The following is a 19,128-nucleotide window of genomic DNA, read 5'->3' as shown; positions in this document are numbered from 1 at the left end:
CAAAGGAGGGTGTTGCCGTCATTATTTATTCCCTGGGGCTGGGCACATTGGTGCTTGAGCAAGACTAGTTTAGTGGAAGTGAAACCTGCCTTTGTGCAGGCCAGGACCAGTGTCTGCCACACCCTGGTTAGGGGCCACCCATCTCTTCGGGAAGGGAGGGGAGGGAACCCTGAAAGGGCGCCCACCCCACCTCGTGCAGGGCCCCTGGGTCGTGAACTGACCTCGGCTGGGAAATGGATGAGAAGTCCTCTCCCCTGCAGCCAGGCCTCCGCTGGTCAGCCCTCCAGCTATTCTGTTCACATCAGGTGAGTCCTGCTGCGTGTCAGCCTCTGAACCTCTCCTGGCAGCTCAATGCTTGGCCCTGTCACCCAAGGTCCTGGTATCTGCATTGAAACCAAGGAGCCATTTCAACTAGAGCGTGTCCAGGCAGAAGCCCTGAGGCGTGGAGAACAGTCACTATGGCATTTGTTATGGGTTGAATTGTCCCCCTCACCACCAAAGTCATACATTGAACACTTAGCCCCAAGCGCCTTTTCCTATGACCTTACATGGAAATAGGGTCATTGCAGATGTTTTAAGTTAGGATGAGGTCCTCCTGGAGTGGGTGGGCCCTCAATCCAAAATCCCCTAGCGCCCTCAGAGAGCCAGGGCATGGCCCTGCTGACCTCTTGGTTTCACACTTCCAGCTGCCAGACTGTGAGAGTAACTCTAAGCCACTCAGTGTGCGGTACTTTTTTACAGCAGCTCTAGCAAAGGGAAACTTTTCAAAGATGTTCCCCTCCCCAGTGAACTAGCTGCCTGAGGCCTTGTCGAAGGAGCCTCTTCTGGGCGCTCTTGAGGGACTTGGGGTGGGGTGGGGTGAGCTGTCTAATAATTCAATCTGAGTTTGTTTTGAATGAGTCAGTGGATCTTCCTGAGGCTTTGGATTCCTTCCTCTACATTCCACCAGGGAGCTTTTGGCATCTCCACTGCATTAGTGAGACCAGCTTCATTTCAGCTGAGCACACAGACACGCAGAACAGCCCCCACTAGCCCAAGCCAGCACTTGTATCCTGAATTTCTGACAAGTGCACCTGTATTGATAAATTCAGCCCAAGTTAAAAGTATGTATAGTGTTACCTCCTTGGTCCAAGACCTCAGTTTTTCCACAAATATTCCCCATATTTTGGCCAACATTAAATAACAAAGTCTTACAATTCTTTTGCTATATAAGCCTTCCCTCTGGGTTTGACTTTATAATAAGGTCTCCAGACATGCTGGGACTTATCTCTAGTTTAAGGCACTGGAGATATCAAGAAGTTGGAGAGTGGGGGCAGGGGTGGGGTAGAAGGTGTCAATGGGGAATAAAAAGGAACATTTGTAATACTTTCAACAATAAAGATAAATAAAAGAAGTTCAGGAGAAGGGGCATGAGAAGAGTTAGCTCCTACTGCAAAGTAATTCCCCTCATGAGATCTTCTGGGGCACTTTGCTTTGATGGGCAAGAAAGGTGCAGAAGGGCTGGGTGGGTGGTAATTTGATTGCTCTGGGTCCTTTTATACATTTTCATTCTGTTTAAGTCATTAACATAATACATTAAGTACCTACCATGTACCGAGCAGTGGGGAGATAGCAACAAGCACTATGAGCAAACCCTGCTGTCACAGAGCTGGCATTCTAGAGGTGGGAGACACAGCCAAGAAATAAGTCAGGATGTAGCATATCAGAGGGGAGGGCGTGGGAGGGGTGCAAGGACACCTTACTGTGCCCTGGCCAGTGTGTCCCAGTTGGTTGGGCGTTGTTCCATGCACCAGGACCTTGTGGTTCGATTCTGGGTCAGGGCCCATGCCCAGGTTCTGGGCCCCATCCCAATAGGGGGCATGCAGGAGGCAGCCAATCAGTGTTTCTCTCTCTCTCCCACTCCCTTCCTCTCTCTAAACTCAATAAAAACATTAAGAAAAAAAGAATGCCTCACTGAAAAGGTGGCCAAAGGCCTGGATGAAGCCATGGCTCATTCCACAGCCAGTGCAGGGCTCTGAGGGCTGGCGGGCTGGCTGTGCCTGGTGAGGTCCAGGAACGTAGAGGCGACTGGGACGGCTGCAGAAGGGTGAGGTCAGAGGTCATGGGGCCCAGATGATGCGGGGCCTTGGAAATGGGAGGCCTGTGAAATGCTTTGAGTCAGGTGACTTGATCTGATGAACATTTTTAAAGGATCCCTCTGGCTGCTGTTAAATCAAGCATAGGCCTCAACGGGGCAGAGGAAAAGCCAGGAGACCCGTCCAGAGGCTGCTGTGATTAATCCAGGTGACGGACCATGAAGCTTGTGATCGAGCTACTGAGACGCGGTCAGAGTCTGCGTACATTTTGAAGGAAGAGCCAAGACTGGTTGATGGTTTGGATGGAGGCACGTGAGAAAGACATGATGCCAAGGGATGGGGTTACCACTTACGGACACGTGAGAGCCCACAGAGGAAGCTGGTGGCCCCGAGGGGTCAGCAGTTCCGCTGAAGGTGCATTAAGGTGAAATGCCAGTTGATGTCTATCCGTGTGGAGATGCTGACAGGATAGCTGCATCTTCAAGTCTGCTGTCGAAGAGGCCTGGGCTGGAGGTAGGAAATGACACGGTCGGTGTGTAGATGGTTCGGGGCCACGACACTGGATGAGCTCTCCAAGGGGAATGTAAACAGAGAAGAAATGGGGCCTACAGACCACGCCCTGGGGACCTCACACGAGGGGCTGGAGATGAGGAAGGGCCAGGGCAGGTGTATGAGGAGCAGTGCGGGGAGTGCGGGAGGGGGTGTCCCCGTGTCAGGTGACTCTGGCAGTCAAGGAAGAGAAGACCTGAGAAATGACCGCTCGACGTAGGCGCGGAGTCCAGTTCCCCAGGGTCTCTGTGTACACGCTGCTCGGCTCTGTCCTGGTGATTGCTGTTGACCTTAAACACATAGCCACATGTTTCTCTGTTGTTTGGAAACAACAAAGAATGGCAATTCCGGACCTGCAGTCTAATGGGAACCAGTGGCAAGTCCAGAGAACGGAGGAGAGGAGCGCTTGTCACTGGCCGAGCGAGGGTGGTGTGCTCAGGCCGGTGGGGGTCCCGGCCCTGAGCGGGTCTGCCTAGGGCCAGCCAGTCGTATGTGGGTTCCTGCCTTTGTGCAGGAAGAAGTTCCCAGCACCAGCCCTCCTGCCACCTGAGAGGCTACCTGCAGTGCTTTGTTTTCTGACACCACTTCAGACACTAAATTGTGTTGTTGTTTTCATACCAACAACCAGTTCTCTGATTCTCCCACACCAACTGGGTGTCCAACAACTCAGCTCAACTCTGACACCAACTCATGAGTTAGCGCAGACCCCACAGGTTAAGGGCTCAGTCCCACAAGCTTGTGCCCACTTCAGGTGTCAGTCCCAAGTCCCAAGAGGGCCACTGGGAACTTCTGGCCAGCTGGCTGTAAGTATCGAGGGCTCCTAAACTCCCTTCTCAAGTTCGATAACTTGCTGGACCTACTCTCAGAACTTGGGAAAACACCTTATTTATAGTTACCAGTTTATGGAAGAGATGCGTAGGGCAGGGTGTGGGGCACTGGGGAAGGAGCTTCCAAGCTGCCCAGGGCTACCACCTTCCCAGCACGTCAGTGTATTCGCAAATCCCAAACTCCCTGAACTCCACCGTGTACGGGTTTTCCGGAGTTTCCATTACACTGGTATGATTGATGAAATCATAAGCCTTTGGTGATAGCCGTCAACCTGGGAGCCAAACCCCCAGGTTGGGGGTGGGGCTGAAAGCTCCAACCCTCTGTTCTTGGTCTTTTGCGTGACCAGCCTTCATCCTGAAGCTTCTACCGGGAGTCATCTCATTAGCATACAAAAACAGTCATTTCTAAGCCAAGAAGCGGGGACAAAGAGGAACTCTGAATATTCCGGTGGCTTGACTAGCTCTGTCCGCTCAGCCTTCCAGGCTTGCCAGAGCCTTTTCCTTTATCCTGGTGGGATTCCCGCTGCCTTTGGCTCCAACCAGGGACACTCTGGCACCCCCCCATTACCCTGGTCACCTGCTTCTTTATCAGTGGGAGGAAACAATTGCCAGGAAGCAAAATCTCAACAGATTGAGAAAGCAAAGGGGGGCATCTCCAGGATGGGGTAAAAAGGGAAGAGATACATACTCCTTTTGCAAAGGTGGGTGTAGGAGAGTTAACGTCAACATTAGCATGATAATGCTGACAATGAGGGGATTTGTGGCCTCTGCTCGGGCCTGGTGGTTGTGCTTTGAGAGGGGGTAGGAGCAAATTACTTTGATATTCCAAAGGTATGTTATCAGGTATGTTATCATAGATGCAAAAAAAAAGACTACGGACAGGCTCAATTAAGGTCAAGATTGACCTTTGTTAGGGAAAAATACTGGCCTAGGACGTGTCTACCCACCACGACCTGCTTTTAGTTAGAAATAATTAATTTCAGACCATATTATGTGGTTACTTTCCGTCTCTGTTTGTAAGTCCACCATGCAGGACTCCCCTGGGCTTGTCAGGTTTAGGATGTGGTCCCCTTTTCTTTTTTTCTTAATAAATTAATTTTAGAGTGAGAGAGGAAGGGAGAGGGAGAGAGAAACATTAGTCGGTTGCCTCCTGTACGCACCCTGACTGGGGGGTCAAACCTGAACCCGCAACCTGGGCATGTGCCCTGAACCAGGAATCAAACCTGTGACCCTTCTGTGCAGAGAACCACCTTCTGACCAACTGGGCCACACCAGCCAAGGCTTTATGTGGCCCCTATTTCATACAGATGATTACCTGGGTCCAGCCCTTGGGGAAGTGAGTGTGTGGCAGTTTTGCTTTCTGAGATGAGGAAAGGGGCCCAGGTGCGGGTGGAGAGGGATGGCAAGGGCCCTGGCAGCGCTTTACTTTAGCATTTGCCAGGCCCGGCCCCAGGGTCAGTCCTGGGCAGGTCGGCCTCTCCACGCCCTGCTCCCACACCCTGGCTGGCACTGGGCTTTCTGGGCGTCATTGGATATGCTCCACTCGCCAGCGTCAAGCAGAATTTCTGCCTATAGCTCGGCTCCACGCGGTATGCAAAGATCCACAGCGGAAAACAGTGACTCTCATCAACCCGGGTGTTCGGCCCTCACGGTGATGGCATTTGGAGGTGGGGTCTTTGGGTGGTGATTAGGTGGAGAGGGTGTGCACTCGTGAATGGGATTAGTGTCCTTTCAGAAGAGGCCCCAGAGAGGTCCCTTGCTCCGCCCACCACGTGAGAACTCGGGAAAGAACAAGGTGAACCGGGAAGCTGAATGTCATCAGATGTAGAATCTGCTGGTGCCTTTTTTTTAAAAAAAAATATGGGCCCAGCCGCTGTGGCTCAGAAGTTGAGCATTGACCTAGGATCCAGGCGATCAGGGTTCGATTCCTGGTCAGGGCACATGCCCGGGTTGTGGGCTGCAGCCGATCAATGACTTTCATCATTGATGTTCCTCTCTCTCTCTCTCCCACTCTCCCTTCCTCTCTCTGAAATCAATAAAAGATATATTAAAAAAAAATATATGGAATGTTTCAAGAATTTTCTTGTCATCTTGTGCAGAGGTCACGCTAATCTTCCCTGTATTGTTCCAGTTTTAGTATATGTGCTGCCGAAGTGAGCACCCTTCTGTTTTTTAAAAAATTGTTTTCATTGATTTTTGGAGAGAGAGGAAGGTACAGAGAGAAATGAAACACCCATTTGAGAAACATCAACTGGTTGCCTCCCATAGGCACCCTGACCAGATGCAACCACAACCTGGGCGTGTGCCTGGGAACCGGACTCGAGGCCCTTAGGTGCTGGGACCGACTCTCCAAGCAACTCAGCCACACGGGCCAGGGCAGGGCTCTGCTGGCACGTGCATCTTGGGCTTCCCAGTCCGCAGAACTGTCATAAATAAATGCTGTTTATGAGCCACCGAGTCTGATGATCTGCTCTAGCAGCCCGAGGGACTGAGACGCGCTGTGGCCGTGGGCACTGCTCCCCTCTGCGATGCGGAGCCAGGCGGCCCGGCGTGCCCAGCTCTGCCCTCCGAGCAGGCCACCTGAGCCAGGGCTGACCCGCTCAGGCCGGGGGCTGGCTGACCCCAGAGATCCAGGCGTCACCCCAGGGGGCTGGGCGACGGTGTGTCCTCAGAGCTGGGGTCCCCCTCGGTCCCCGGGCTAGACTTCCACAAGGAAACGGGCACTCGTGCCCCTACTGCGTGCCCCAGGGCTGCTCTGGGCACTGTGGCCGGGCCACCTCACCGGCCCTCAGGTAGCTCCGGGAGGAGAGCGAGGGTCCGCTGGGCACCCGGCGGCGCGGGGCCGCGCGCGGCGGGCACCCCCGCGGGCACCCCCGCAGCGGGCGCAGGGCTGGCGGGGGCGCGGCGGGAGGGCGCCCGGCGGGCAGGAGGCGACGCCGGGGCCCCGGGGGTCGTGCGGGCGCCAGGCGGGGCGGGACGGGACGGGGCCGGGAGGCCGTCCGCTCCCCCTCCCCCCTTCTCCCTTCTCCCCCCCCTTCCCCTTCCCCTTCCCCTTCCTTCCCTCCTCTCCCTCCGGGGCGGGGTTCCCGGAACCGCGGGGCGGGGCGGGGCGGGGCGGGGCGGGGGAGGGCCCTCGCGGGTCCCCGAGACGCGGGCGCAGCGCGACCCCGCCGCGTCTGCCCGTCCGTGCGCCGGTGCGTCCGTCCCGCCGCCCAGCCATGGCCGCGCCGGCGCCCGCACCCCGGGTCCTGCTGCTGCTGCTGCTGCTGCTGCCGCCTCCAGGTGGGGAGCCTTTGGGGGGTCGCCCGGGCCGGGGGCCGGGGGCCGGGGCGGCCGCGTCTGCGCCGCCCTTGAACCGATCCCGGCAGCACGGCCCCGGCCCCACTGCCCCCGACCCGTAGGGACCCGGGGCAGTTAACCCCCGGACTAACCCCCCCCCGCCTGAATGACACCGCCCGGACCCCCGGCTGCTGGCAGCATGGCTCTGTCCTGGAAACGGGGGGGGGCGGGCGTCCCTCGCTGGCCGCAGCCCGGGGTGGCGTCCGGAGCCTGGCCCCGCGGAGGCCTGCCCTTGCCGCCGCGCTCTCGCTGGGAGCCCCAAAGGCCGCCTCCAGGGCCCTTGGGATCCTGGGGACGGCCGAGGCGGCCTTCTGGGGTTGGGGGCGGCGACCAACTGTGTTGATCGGTTGACTGTAAATTTTTTATTATTATTGATTCTAGAGAGAGAAAGGAAGGGAGAGAGCGGGGAACTGAGAGAGAGAGAAACATAGAGTTGTTCACTTCCTCATGCATCGCTGATCGATTCCCCTGAGTGCCCGGCTGGGATCGAACCCGCAACCTTGGCGCGGGGCGGACACGCTAACCAACTGAACTGCCCCGCCAGGGCCTTGATTGGTTGGTTGTCGGCTAATGATTCACAGACGGGGAGACCAGGCTGGGGGCCTTTCAGGGTTAGGAATTGAGCAACACCTCCCCACCCCCAGCCGGAGGAAGCCAGAGATCCCTCTGGGCGGGTGGCTTCCCCCAGGGGAAGGGCTTTATTTTCCGAGCGCTGGGAGGAATCTGGAGGACCTGGGGTGGGAAAGTGAGCGGTCAGAGCTCTGGTCCCTGGTCCAATGAGGTCTGGAGAGCTTCGTCCAGAGTGTATGAGGGTCCAAGGACACTTGTGTCATGGGCTCTTGGCCCAAACAGAGTCGCAGGTGTTTGCCTTCAGCCCCAGCTTAGAGGCTCTGGAGCTGTGGCTCTAAGGTCTGCCCCACAGTTTTGCCCTGAGCAGGGCTCTGCCTGGAGCTGCCAGGGACAGAGTATCTCCCCTTTCCCGCCGCATTCATGGTTCTCTCTTTTCAGGGTCACTCAGTGGACCTTGCTCCGCCAGTGGCCCCGGGGTACATTCTACACTGACCAGGCTGGGTCTCTGGAGTTCCAGGGCTGTGTCAGGGCAGTTTTAGCCACACTTCAGGGTGTGTGTTTTTTTGCCAGACCTATTCCCAGTTAACCACAGTCATTTGGGCCTTGCTGACCTGGCTGGTTCCATTTGGGGCCTGTCCAGGCAGAATCCTGGACTGTCCCATCCTGTCAGTGGGCCCTAGCTGTCTGCTAAGGTAGCCTGAGGATGCATGGGAGCTTAGCTGTAGCATCTTCCCGGAAATTTGCAAACCTTGTGGTCACCCAAAGCCCTGGGTCATTTTCTACACTTGTCAACCAGGTCCACTCCTCATGACTTTGTGTCCTGAAGCTCTGTTCATACCCCAGCCTGTGGGGATGCCTTTAGATCCCAGCCCTGTGGCCGAGAGCCTTGTGATGGTTCTGGGGCTTGATATTATGCCAGTGCCTCGGAACCCTGGCCACTGAGGGCACAACCATTTCCTAGGCACCTGCTGCAGGCCCAGCGCAGGGCTAAGTGCTGCATGGATACTTTTGTGGGTGTGACTGTAGCCAGTGGGGAATTGGTCAGGAGACAGCCTGCCATGAGGGTGTTGTCAGGGCTGGGCCCCTGAAATTGTAGAGTTCAGCAGGGGCTGAGGCTGCTGTGGCCAAGGGAATGAAGATGAAGAATTGGCTGGGCCCTGGCTGGGCGGCTCAGCTGGCTGGACATTGTCCCGCACACCAAAATGTTGCAGCTTCGTTTCCTGGTCAGGTCACACACCTCGGTGGCAGGTTTGATCCCCAGTTGGGGTGTGTATGGGAGGCAACTGATCGATGGTTCTCTCTCACATCAACGTTTCTCTATTTCTCTCACTCTAAAAATCAATAAAAACATATACTTGGGTGAAGATTAAAAAAAAATTGGCCGGTCCAGTGCCTGGTCCCCAGCAGCTGGCCAGGGGCCTTCCTGTTCAGCTGTGTGACTGCTGGGCTTTGGCAGCTTCTGGAGGAGGTGGCCTGTAGTAGGGCCCTAAAGGATGGGTGGGACCAGGCAAAAAAATGGGCAGAGTGTGGGGAGGACTGGCAAGTTGGGTTGACCTTCAAGGCCCTTTGCAGTCTGGCCCCTGCTTTGTGGGCTGTGGACTTGATCCCGAGGCAGGGATTGGCCCAGTCAGACTCAGACTTAGAAAGTTCACTAGCTCATCGGAACACAAGGGGACCGGTGGGGAAAGAGGGAGCCCAGTCAGGAGTATCTACAGTGGCCCGGGGGAGAAGGCAGGGTTGGTTGGGGCAGTGGCCAGAGGCGGCCCAGCGTGCTTGTGCCTGCTAGCTGTGCTGGGGAAGGGGCTGGTTGGCTGGGACGTGGCTGAGGCCTGGCATGAGGCTTCACCTTGGCCATAGGTGAACAAGTGTTTCTCTGCTCCAGCCCACAGTGAGGTGTGTATGGCTTCCGGTGGAGACAACCTCTTCTCCAAGTCCTGTCCTGTTTTCTGCTGTGGCACCTGTTACAACCAGTATTGCTGCTCTGACGTACTGAAGAGATTTGTATGGAGCAAGGAAGGCTGTGCTGATATTCAGGACAGGTGGGTACACCAGTGGGCACGGTGGGTGCCCCAGCAGGACTGTGCATGGAGGGGAAATGGCCCAGCCCCTCTGGCCTGTTAGCCTTCTCAAGATGGTGGTGGAGCATTGGTCCAGGGTGGGTTGGGGGGGTCTCTTCTCTGGGCTGGACTCCCCAGACCCTGTTCAATTAGTCTCTTGCCCCTCTGTCCCCTACCGTGAGGGTGCCAGCTCATCCAACCTGGGGCTGAGCAGGTTTCTCAGCTGGTCCTATGGCTCACCCTTGGGCGTGTACTTATACCAACATGTTCTCAGCGTGGGCACCTTGGTGTGAGTGTACCCTGTGGTATGTGCAGGTACCTGGAGGGCTTGTATGTGATTTGTGCAGGCATATCTTGTGGGCCCTGGAGGGCACCATGCGTGGGCATGTGCCCCACAGTATGCCTTGCCTGTGGCTTCCTGATGTGGCCCACGGGTTTACACTGCACCTTTTTTTTTTTTGAGAAAAGCAAAGGGAGAACCATCATCACTTGCATTTGGCAGAGACTCCATGAGTTTCTGCTATTCTGAGAGTGATATTAAGTGCTCTCTTTCTCTCTGTTAACAAGTCTTTGGTGCCTTTTAGAAGAAACACATTTCTTCCGGGTAAACGTCTAGGATTGGAATTGCTGAGCCATGGACTGAAGGTGCTCAGCTCTGGAGACACTTCCAGTTTCTATCATGGTTTTACCAGCCTACCAGCCATGTTTGCTTTACAGATTCTCCAAAACTTGGTATTGTAAATATTTTTTTTAAATTGAGGTGTAATTGCATACAGTAAAATGCACAGATCTTAATGCTTTCAGTTTGAAACACTAAATATTTCTTTTTTAATTTTTTTATTACTTTTTTTTAATCCTCCCTCGATATTTTTTCCATTGCTTTTCAGAGAGAGAGTGGAAGGGAGAGAAAGAGGGGGAGAGAGAGAGAAATATTGATGTGAGAGACACATCAATTGGTTGCTTCCCACATGTGCCCTGACTGGGGCCCGGAATCGAGCCTGCAACCGAAGGTACGTGCCCTTGGCTTGAATCAAACCCAGGACCCTTCAATCTGCGCGCTCTAAGCACTGAGCCAAAGCAGGCCAGATCATTGCTATTCCCTAGAAAGTTTTAATTTTAGCTGTTTTGGTGGCTGTGCAGTTTTCTCATTGTGTTGTTTTCTTTTAAGATTTCAGTCTTTTGAAACTTATTGAGGCTCATTTATGACCCAGCATATATTGTCTCTTGGTAAATATTTCCATATGTACTTGAAAAGAAGGTATATTCTGCAGTCATTGAGTGCAGTGTTTTTAAGTGTCAGGTCAAGTGGGTTGATAATAGTGTTTAGATCTTTTCTGTCCTTAGTGGTTTTGTCTACTTGTTTGATCAGTTACTGAGAGAATACAGATATGTTTATTCTTTTAATTCTGTCAATATTGGCATCATGAATTCTGATGCTTGTTATTAGGTGCATACATATTGAGGATTGTTTTTACTTTCTGATGAATTGCTTATTTTATCATATGTAATGTCCCTCTTTATCTCCTGTAATACTATTGTAAACCCCAAAGATAATATTTTGTTTTTGACAGTGAATATTTATTTACATTTATCCACATATTTATTTTCTCTGCTGCTTTTTGTGTGTGTGTGTGAGTACATTTATTAAAGCTGGGGACAGTGAAACAAAGAAGAGCTTAGGATTAGAAGAAGCAATAGGAAAGAGCCTAGGCGGGGCTGCTGTTGACTTTCTGGGGAGTAAAAGTCAGTGACAGAAGTGAGCCAAGGCGGGGCTGCTGTTGGCTCACTGAAAAGTCAGAGAAAAGGAGGTCTTGGAGACAGGTTCAGGGAGTTAGCCCCGGACGAGCTGCCACTGCCCATTGCTCCCCTGGTTGCAAGCCTCATGGGGACCCTTAGAACTTAGAAAAAAAAAACATGCCTGAGAAAGGAATGGGGAAGGTATGGGCATGCTCTAGAAGGAGCCCAGTTGGCTGCTGCTTAATGCTTCCTACTTCTTTAAGCTTCATTTGAGACCATGTTTTTCTACCTTTAATGCAGGTCTGCTGGTGTCAGATTTTCTTGGTTTTTGTTTGTCTGAAAATGTCTTTATTTCACCTTCCTTCTTAAAGGATATTTTTCCTGGTTATAGATTTCTAGGTTGGCAGTTATCAACTTTCAACACTTTAAAGCTTTCATTCTATTGTCTTCTGATGTCTGTTGTTTCTGTTGAGAAATCAGCTGACCGTTTTATTATTGCTCCTTTGCAAGTAATGTGTCTTTTCTCTGACTACTTTTAAGATTTTTCTCTTTGTAATTTGGTTTCAGCAGTTTTATCATGATGTGCCTAGGTGTGGTTTTCTTTGAATTTATGCTGCTTGAGGTTTACGGTACTTCTGGAATCATTGGCTTGTTTTTCATCAGTTTTGGAAAATATGCAGCCACTATCCCTGTAAAGATTGCTTCTGCCCCATCTTCTCATTCCTCTTTTTAGGACTCTCATTACAGATATATAAGGCCTTTTGTAAACTGTACTCCATATTTCACCTACTGTCTTCTGTATTTACATTGACCATCTTTTTGTGTCCTTTGACTTTAGTCTACGTATGTTTATTTTGACCTATCCTCCAGTTCATAAATCATATCCTTAGCTGTGTCTAATTATTAATTTGCTGTATTATTTTTTAGTTTTAGACTTTTATTTTTTTATATTTCAAGTTCTCTTGAATTGTTTCTTTAATCTCCTTGAACACTGTATAAGTGTTGTTATTTATTTTTTAAAATATATCTTTATTGATTTCAGAGAGAGGAAAAGAGAGGGAGAGAGAGAGATAGAAACATCAATGATGAGAGAGTCATTGATCGGCTGCAGCCCGCAACCCGGGCATGTGCCCTGACCAAGAATCAAACCCTGATCGCCTGGATCCTAGGTCGACGCTCAACCACTGAGCCACGCCCAGCTGGGCTGCACACTGATTTTTTAAAAATATTTTCTCCTCAGCTTTATGAGTTGTCCTTCAAAACCATGGTCCTTTAAAAAGAAATATAACCACTCTATCAATAACACATTTGGCACAATTAACAGTAACTTACTACCAGATTTCAATACTAGTCTGTCTTTAGTTGATGCCACTTGTTTCAAAAATGTCTTTCCATGGGTAGTTTGTTGGAGTCAGAATCCAAATGAGGTTTTTATTTTAAAAATCTCTGTTGTACCTATAGTTATTTCCCTTTTTTTATTATGCTTTTTTTCTTCTGTATCATTTCTCCTTTTCACGATTAGTCTTGCCAGATGTCTGCTGAGTTTGGTTTTGTGAATCTTCTTGTATTTTTTGTGGTCATTGTCTTCTTCTGTTTCTGCACTTAATCTTTATTAAGTGCTTCCTTACTTTGGGGGTTTGCACTATTTTTTCCCGTCTTCCTGAGTTTAATACCATCTCACTATTAAAGTTCTGTTTCCTCTCAGAACTACTTCAGCTGTTTCACAAATTCTGACCTGTAGTATCTTATCATTCCGTTTTACATATTTTTTTAGATTTCCTTTATGATTTCTTCTTTAACCCACAAGTTTTTTTAAATTTTATTTTAATTTTTTTGTACCATGTTAATTAGTTTCCCAAGGTATGAGTTGTTTTTAGCATTTCTTTTTTGTTTTTTTAACACTGTGGCATTGTCATCTTCTGTTACTGATTTTTAACTTCATCCCATTGTGATTGGAGAAGATACTTTGTAGGACAGCTGTCTTTTCAAATCTGTTGAGGCTTGTTTTGTGGCCTCACATGTGGTCTGCCCTAGAGAATGTCCCGGGTGCACTTGAAAAGAATGCCTGGCGTTGTTGCCCAAGACCCTAGTAGTGTGTGTGATATCCATCCTCAGGATGCCAGGGCCCAGCACTGAGTTGGCTCTTATGCATGTTCTGTGTGTGTGCTAATGTGGTGTGTGTTTGTTCTTGGTGTGCTGGTGGGGTTTGTATTAATCATGAGGTTTTTTTCTCTTTGCAGCTTGACCAGGGTCAGGAGGAACGTGGAGAGGCTGAATCAGCTGAGCTCGTCGCTGCAGTACACCTCTGACATAGACAGTGACCCCATGTCAGGGTAAATAAAACCTGCAGGCTGCGTGCATCTCCTGGTGGAGGAGACAAGAGGCCTCCGGTGGGGTAGGATGAGGGCTGTGGGGACTAGGATGAGAAAGAGTCACTGGGCTGGGGCCCATGAAAGCTGTCACCATGTCCGACCTCCAGGACCCTTGATCCTTATGTTGGGAAGTTGTGTCCTTATCATTGTGCTGGGTGCCGGGGATGGGGGTGACTGTGGCTGGGGGTTGGCATTTGAAAGGCCAAGGGTTGGGGTTCATATTGACCTAAGTGAGGGGTTGGGCGCAGGTGACCGATGGGTGCAGTGAGCAGAGAGAGACACAGTGGTGGGGTGATGGGTGATGGTAGATGGGGCTGAGTGTATGGTGACGCTGGAAAGTCTCACGGTGATGGGGGCGATGGGGACATGTGATGGGGGAACAGGCAGTGTGGTGATAGGAAGCAGTTGTGGTGAGATGGTGCTGATGGGGTGATGGTGGTGGGGAGATGTTCTAGGGATATGCTGGTGGTGGGTACACGGTGACGGTAATGGTGGCATTGGTGACAGTGATGGGGTGATGGTCATGCCAGGTACGTGGTGATGGGGTTTTAGTGGTGGGGCAAAGATACTGAGACAACCAATGATGTCAGGGTCTGTGGGTCATGGTTACTATGTCAGGACCCTCCTATTAGGGAACAACCCAATCTTCTAAACTTTCTAAGCAGAGCCTCAGTGGCCCCCACAACACCTGCCTTATAAAAGGTTAGGGCTCGAGGAGCAGATGCTGGGAGGGTAGAGGGACAGGGTTGTCAATGACACTTCTGTGAATGCCTTCAGGTGGCCCCCTCTCCGGAGTCCCAAGGAGATGTCCCCCTGGGTGGGCATCACTGTGCTGCCCCCTTGACCAAGGGCACTGTTGTTTGTCCACCAGAGTGTTGGCTCCTTGGTGGGATCCAGCCCCTGCTGCCCAGGCTGTGTCTGGGAGCTCTGGGCAAACCCTGACAGGGGAAAGACCACATGGGGCCGGGGACCTGCCCCAGCTCTGCCCCCTTCTCCCCACCACCAACCCCTCTTCCTCTTCATTCCTGGATTTTTGCCCTTGGCTCTCCCTCTGGGTCCCCAAGAACGAGGCACCCGGTCAGAGCACAGGGATCCAGATGAGCCTCCATCTGCCTGGCACAGCCGGGATGGGCAGTGTCCTCCCTTGAAGTGGGCAATGTACTTCCCATAGTGTGGCCATGTTGGGCTCGGGGTTGGCCCAGGTCTTCTGCACGCACCCCGCCCCCAACTTTAGCAGGTGAGTCCCGCCCTGCTCCGTCGAACAGTCTGGCTGTGTTTATTTTTGGCTGGTTCCCTCTCCAGAGCTGGAGCTCCCTTGGTTCTTTCAGATCCTGATTTTATTGTCCCTTCCTAGCTCTTTGCCACTCATGGGATGGTCTGGCAGGACTGGTGTGCTTTTTAGGCACCTGAATGGTACATCCTCTGGCGACAGGCCCCCTGCAGGCCATGCTGACCCTCGTCCCCGACTCCCTGTGACAGTGCAGGAGAAAGGCAGGGAGGCCTACGAAGTGAGGTGAGGCGCAGGCGCAGCCGGTGCTGACTCCCAGTCCTCACGGCGGCCTTGCTGTGGCTCTCACACGCCCTGTGTCGTGGCAGGTCTCCTGCCTTGTCAGCATCATGGTGGGAGCTGGTGTCCCAGCTCCAGAGGTGGCCCTTTCTTTTTTTTTCTAAACCTCACCCAAGGATATTTTTTCCATTGCTTTTCAGAGAGAGTGAAAGGGGGAGAGAGAGAGAAACATCGATGTAAGAGAGACACATCAACTGGTTGCCTCCCACACGAGCCCTGACCAGGGCCTGGGATCAAGCCTGCCACAGAGGTATGTGCCCTTGGCTGAAATCGAACCCGGGACCCTTCAGTCCACAGGCTGATTCTCTTGATGCTGTAACCACTGAGCCAAACCGGCTAGAGCTAGAGAAGCCCTTTCTGATCTAAACATCTTTACTAAAAGGCTTATCATATATGTGTGCGTGTGTGTGTGTGTCTATATATATATATATATTTGCACATACATTTTTAGAGAGGGAGGGAGAGGGTGAGAGAGAGAAACATTGATGTGAGCGAAACATGGATCAGCTGAGCAAGCCCCGTTCACTGTTTCTGTGCGTCTAGTTAACACGCGCGCTGTGTCTTTAAAGGTCTGTGCTTCCTGCCAGTGCCCATGACGTCAGCATGGGGAGGGCCCTGGGGTTTGCTTTCCTTTTCTCTGAAAGGAGGCGAGAAAGGGGAGGAGATTGAAACTGAGTGGCCCACGATGGGAAAGGGCAGCCGGGAGCAGGACCTTGAGTGAACGTGGAGGCTGACATGGGGTGAGCCTGGGCTTGCGCACCGTGCTCTGTGTGTGTGTGTGAGAGAGAGAGAGACAGACAGACAGACGGAGACCGAGGACCGGAGGTGATGGCCCTGCACCGGCGTGTGGCTGTCTGAGTGTGTGCTTCCCCTTTCCCTGGGCCAGCAGAGGGTCTGGGAGGAGCCTGCGGGTGAGGGAGGGCCAGTGAGGGCTCCTCTCTTTGTCAGGAAGGCTACTGACTGACATCCTCTCTTGCAAATGCAGTTGGGTATCTTGTCCCTGTCCTTCGTGTGTCCCTAGGCCCCGCCAAGGTGCCTGTCTGCGCTGTAGAAGCCCCTGCACCGGGGCAGTGCGGGCCCACGGTCCTCCCCCCGGCCTCAGGGGAGGCAGATGCCCTACAGCTCACCAGGCTCCAACAGGGTTTTCCTGGGCTTGGTGCACTTTCTAAGCATTTGCCTTTTATTAGAGTAGAGTTTGAGCTCTGGGGACATGGGAGCAGAGGGGCTTTGCCTTCTAAAGTCAGTGTTGATGAACTTCCGGTCCAGGGCCTGCTTTCTCAAAGAGCAGGCCCTCCAGTGTGATCCTGGCTAAGGGACCTGGGTCAGGCAGGGAGGCCTCCCCTTCCAGAAGACAGGCCACCTCCAGCCCCTCCGTGTCATCCACGTGGCTCTGTTTTCCCACCTGTGAGCAGCTGGCATGGTGCTGGCACCCAGCGGGCTCAGGTCACACCCGGGACAGCCCTGCCCTGCCCAGACTGTGAGCAGCCAGCGCGGAGGCTGGGTGCACTGTGTTCCTCTCCCCGCTGCTCTGGACACGCTGGCCTCTGCTGTCCTGGACCATCTCCCCATCTTTGTCGCTGTCCTTCCTGAGTCATGTGACCTCCAGCATCTGCCTCCCGCAGTGGTCCGTGGGTTCCCAGAGGCCATGAGTTAGTCTGCCTCGGCCATGACTGAGTTTTTGGCTCAAACCACTGTGCCTGGCTTGTGGCATGTGCTCCATGACCACCTGCGGTCGGTTGGTGAGGTGGACAAGACCTGTGGATGGCGGGGACCCAGAACTCCCTGCCATGCTCTTGAGGGTGGGCAAGGGAGCCACTTTACATAGACTCGCAGCCCCGTTTTACCCGTGAGGAAACCGGCTAAAACGGGTTCTAGCTGCACACCCCAGAAGTTGCTCTGCGCAGCCCAGAGCGTCCCCTTTCAAGAGGGGTGTCCCCTGGGGGCGGCTGGGGTGTGGACTGCTGCTCCCGGCTGGGGCGAGAGGCCCTGGGCCATGACCGGCTCTTTGACAGGTTTGGGGCAACTATAGCCATCGGCCTGACCATCTTTGTCCTCTTCGTTGTCACCATCATCGTCTGCTTCACCTGTTCCTGCTGCTGTTTGTACAAGATGTGTTGCCAACCTCGCCGTAAGCATGCCCACCCCACCCACCGTGCAGACCCCAGGGTGGCCGGGGAGCTGCCCGGGCCCCGATTTGGCTAAGCTGGAGGGGGGGCGGCAAGCCTGAGGGTCCTGACGCGGGTTCTCTTTGCAGCCGTCGTGACCACCACCACGTCCACCACTGTGGTGCACGCCCCTTACCCTCAGCCTCCCAGCGCGCCGCCCAGCTACCCCGGGCCGTCCTACCAGGGCTACCAGCCCATCCCCCCCCAGCCAGGGATGGTGGCAGCACCCTACCCGACGCAGTACCCACCACCCTACCCAGCCCAGCCCGCAGGCCCGCCTGCCTACCACGAGACGTTCGCTGGTGAGTACCGCTGACCTCTGACCCTGCCTGACCGCGAAGCTCCGCGGTGCCGCAGCCAACCACTTCCTCTCTGTTTCCAGGAGGCGCAGCCATGCCCTATCCTGCCAGCCAGCCTCCTTACAACCCGGCCTACATGGACCCCCCGAAGGCCGCCCACTGAGCACACCCCTGCGTCTCTGGCTGCCCCGCGATAGGCCGCGTGCGCGCGGCTCTGCGGGCACAGCCCTTTCTCCCCGTGCAGGATGCGTGTCCTGTTTGTACACTTGATGATGACGAGGTGGGGGACAGTCCTCGCCACAGTTGCTGGGACCATACTTTGTTTTCTTCCTCACTTCAACTTCTGCTTCCTTGAAACCTCGAGCAAAATTCAAATGGGGTGGGAGTTCATTGCCAGACCTCCGGGGGAGGCCAGGTGGGGCTCGCCACACTAGGGTAGCACAGCTTTTTGTGGGTGAAAGGCATACAGGCTCTGGTTGCTGCAGGTGGCTGGCCGCTGCTTGAGGCCGTGGCCTGTCCCCAGGGTCTGTTCCTCCGTCCAGAGCACTGGAGCCTTGAAGCAGGGAGGTGGGTGAGGCTTGGGATCTGGCTAAGCTGGATTTTGATCCCATCGTTCCCAGAGCCTGTGTCACATCCAGTGGAAGTGGGCAGCCTTCTGATATCAAAACGCCTAAGTCAGAGTCCCACCCACTCGACAGCTGTCTCCCTGGGCTATTCCTGCAGCCTCTCTGGGACCGCCTGGAGGGCCACATCCACCCATAGTTCTGGCTGCCCCTGGCTCCTGACACAGGTGGGAAGGGTGGCTTCTGTCCACCTACACATTCAGGTGTCCTCCCTGTAGTGTTTTTACTTTTAGCCAAACTTTTTTGCCTGTTTGCTGTTTTAAAATGTATGTGGTAGTTGCTGTGAGGCTGAAACCCCTGGGTCCTGGAGGGAAATTGGCCCACAGAGGAGAGGGGCGTCTACCCTGATAGTTCCTGCTTCCCTCACAGCAGCCTCACAAAAGTCCAGCTCCTGTACCCTAGTTCAGTTTGTCCTGGCAGCGGGGCACCTGGGCCAACCAGCCTCGGGACCAAAGGTGGAAGGGGGCCCTGGGTCGCTGCTGGCCCAAACACAAATACCTCGGTGTTCCCTGTCCCTGTTAGTCCCTCTGTTACTCTTGCCAGATATGTCTCAGCTTTGTACCTGTTGATATGTTTCTGAGTCTGGGGTCTGCACCTTTGTTTATAATAAATGCAGACATTTGGAGCTGCTGCCCCCTTTCTTTTCTTAAGATTTTTAAAACTGATTTTTAGAGAGAGAGGGATAGAGAGAAACATCGATGTGAGAGCAAAGCATCGTTTGGCTGCCTCCTGTGTTTCCCCTGCTAGGGATTGAGCCTGCAACCCTGGCATGTGCCCTGACTGGGAACTGAACCAGCAGCCTTTCGGTGCATGGGATGCCGCCCAACTAGCTGAGCTACACCGGCCAGGGCACTGGCCCTTCAGACATTGGACAGCAGGCCAGGTACCATTTCCATCCAACACTTGGATTTCCATGTTTTCCCTACTTGTATTGCGCTCAGACAACTG

At 53.4% G+C, this 19,128-nt stretch overlaps 1 protein-coding gene across 2 annotated transcripts; it reads left to right on the top strand.

Annotated features, from left to right (window-relative positions):
- The first annotated feature begins 6,572 nt into the window (after positions 1-6,572).
- Positions 6,573-18,805, top strand: SHISA5 (shisa family member 5). 2 transcript variants are annotated; one of them, XM_081160269.1, is made up of 6 exons: positions 6,573-6,733; positions 9,243-9,399; positions 13,395-13,487; positions 17,106-17,221; positions 17,348-17,560; positions 17,641-18,805. In XM_081160269.1, exons 1-6 carry the CDS (start codon positions 6,670-6,672, stop codon positions 17,718-17,720), a joined length of 723 nt encoding a protein of 240 aa, XP_081016395.1. In that variant the 5' UTR covers positions 6,573-6,669; the 3' UTR covers positions 17,721-18,805. The 2 variants fall into 2 exon arrangements, with proteins under 2 accessions (XP_081016395.1, XP_081016396.1); XM_081160270.1 differs by lacking the exons at positions 6,573-6,733; positions 9,243-9,399; positions 13,395-13,487 and adding an exon at positions 15,714-15,833.
- Positions 18,806-19,128: the final 323 nt, after the last annotated feature.

This window comes from Miniopterus schreibersii (assembly GCF_964146895.1).
Source record: "Miniopterus schreibersii genome assembly, chromosome: 15".
In the NCBI taxonomy this organism is placed as follows: Eukaryota; Metazoa; Chordata; class Mammalia; order Chiroptera; family Miniopteridae; genus Miniopterus; species Miniopterus schreibersii.
Note: the sequence above shows the minus strand (reverse complement) of the source record. Positions and strands in the feature narration are given on the sequence as shown.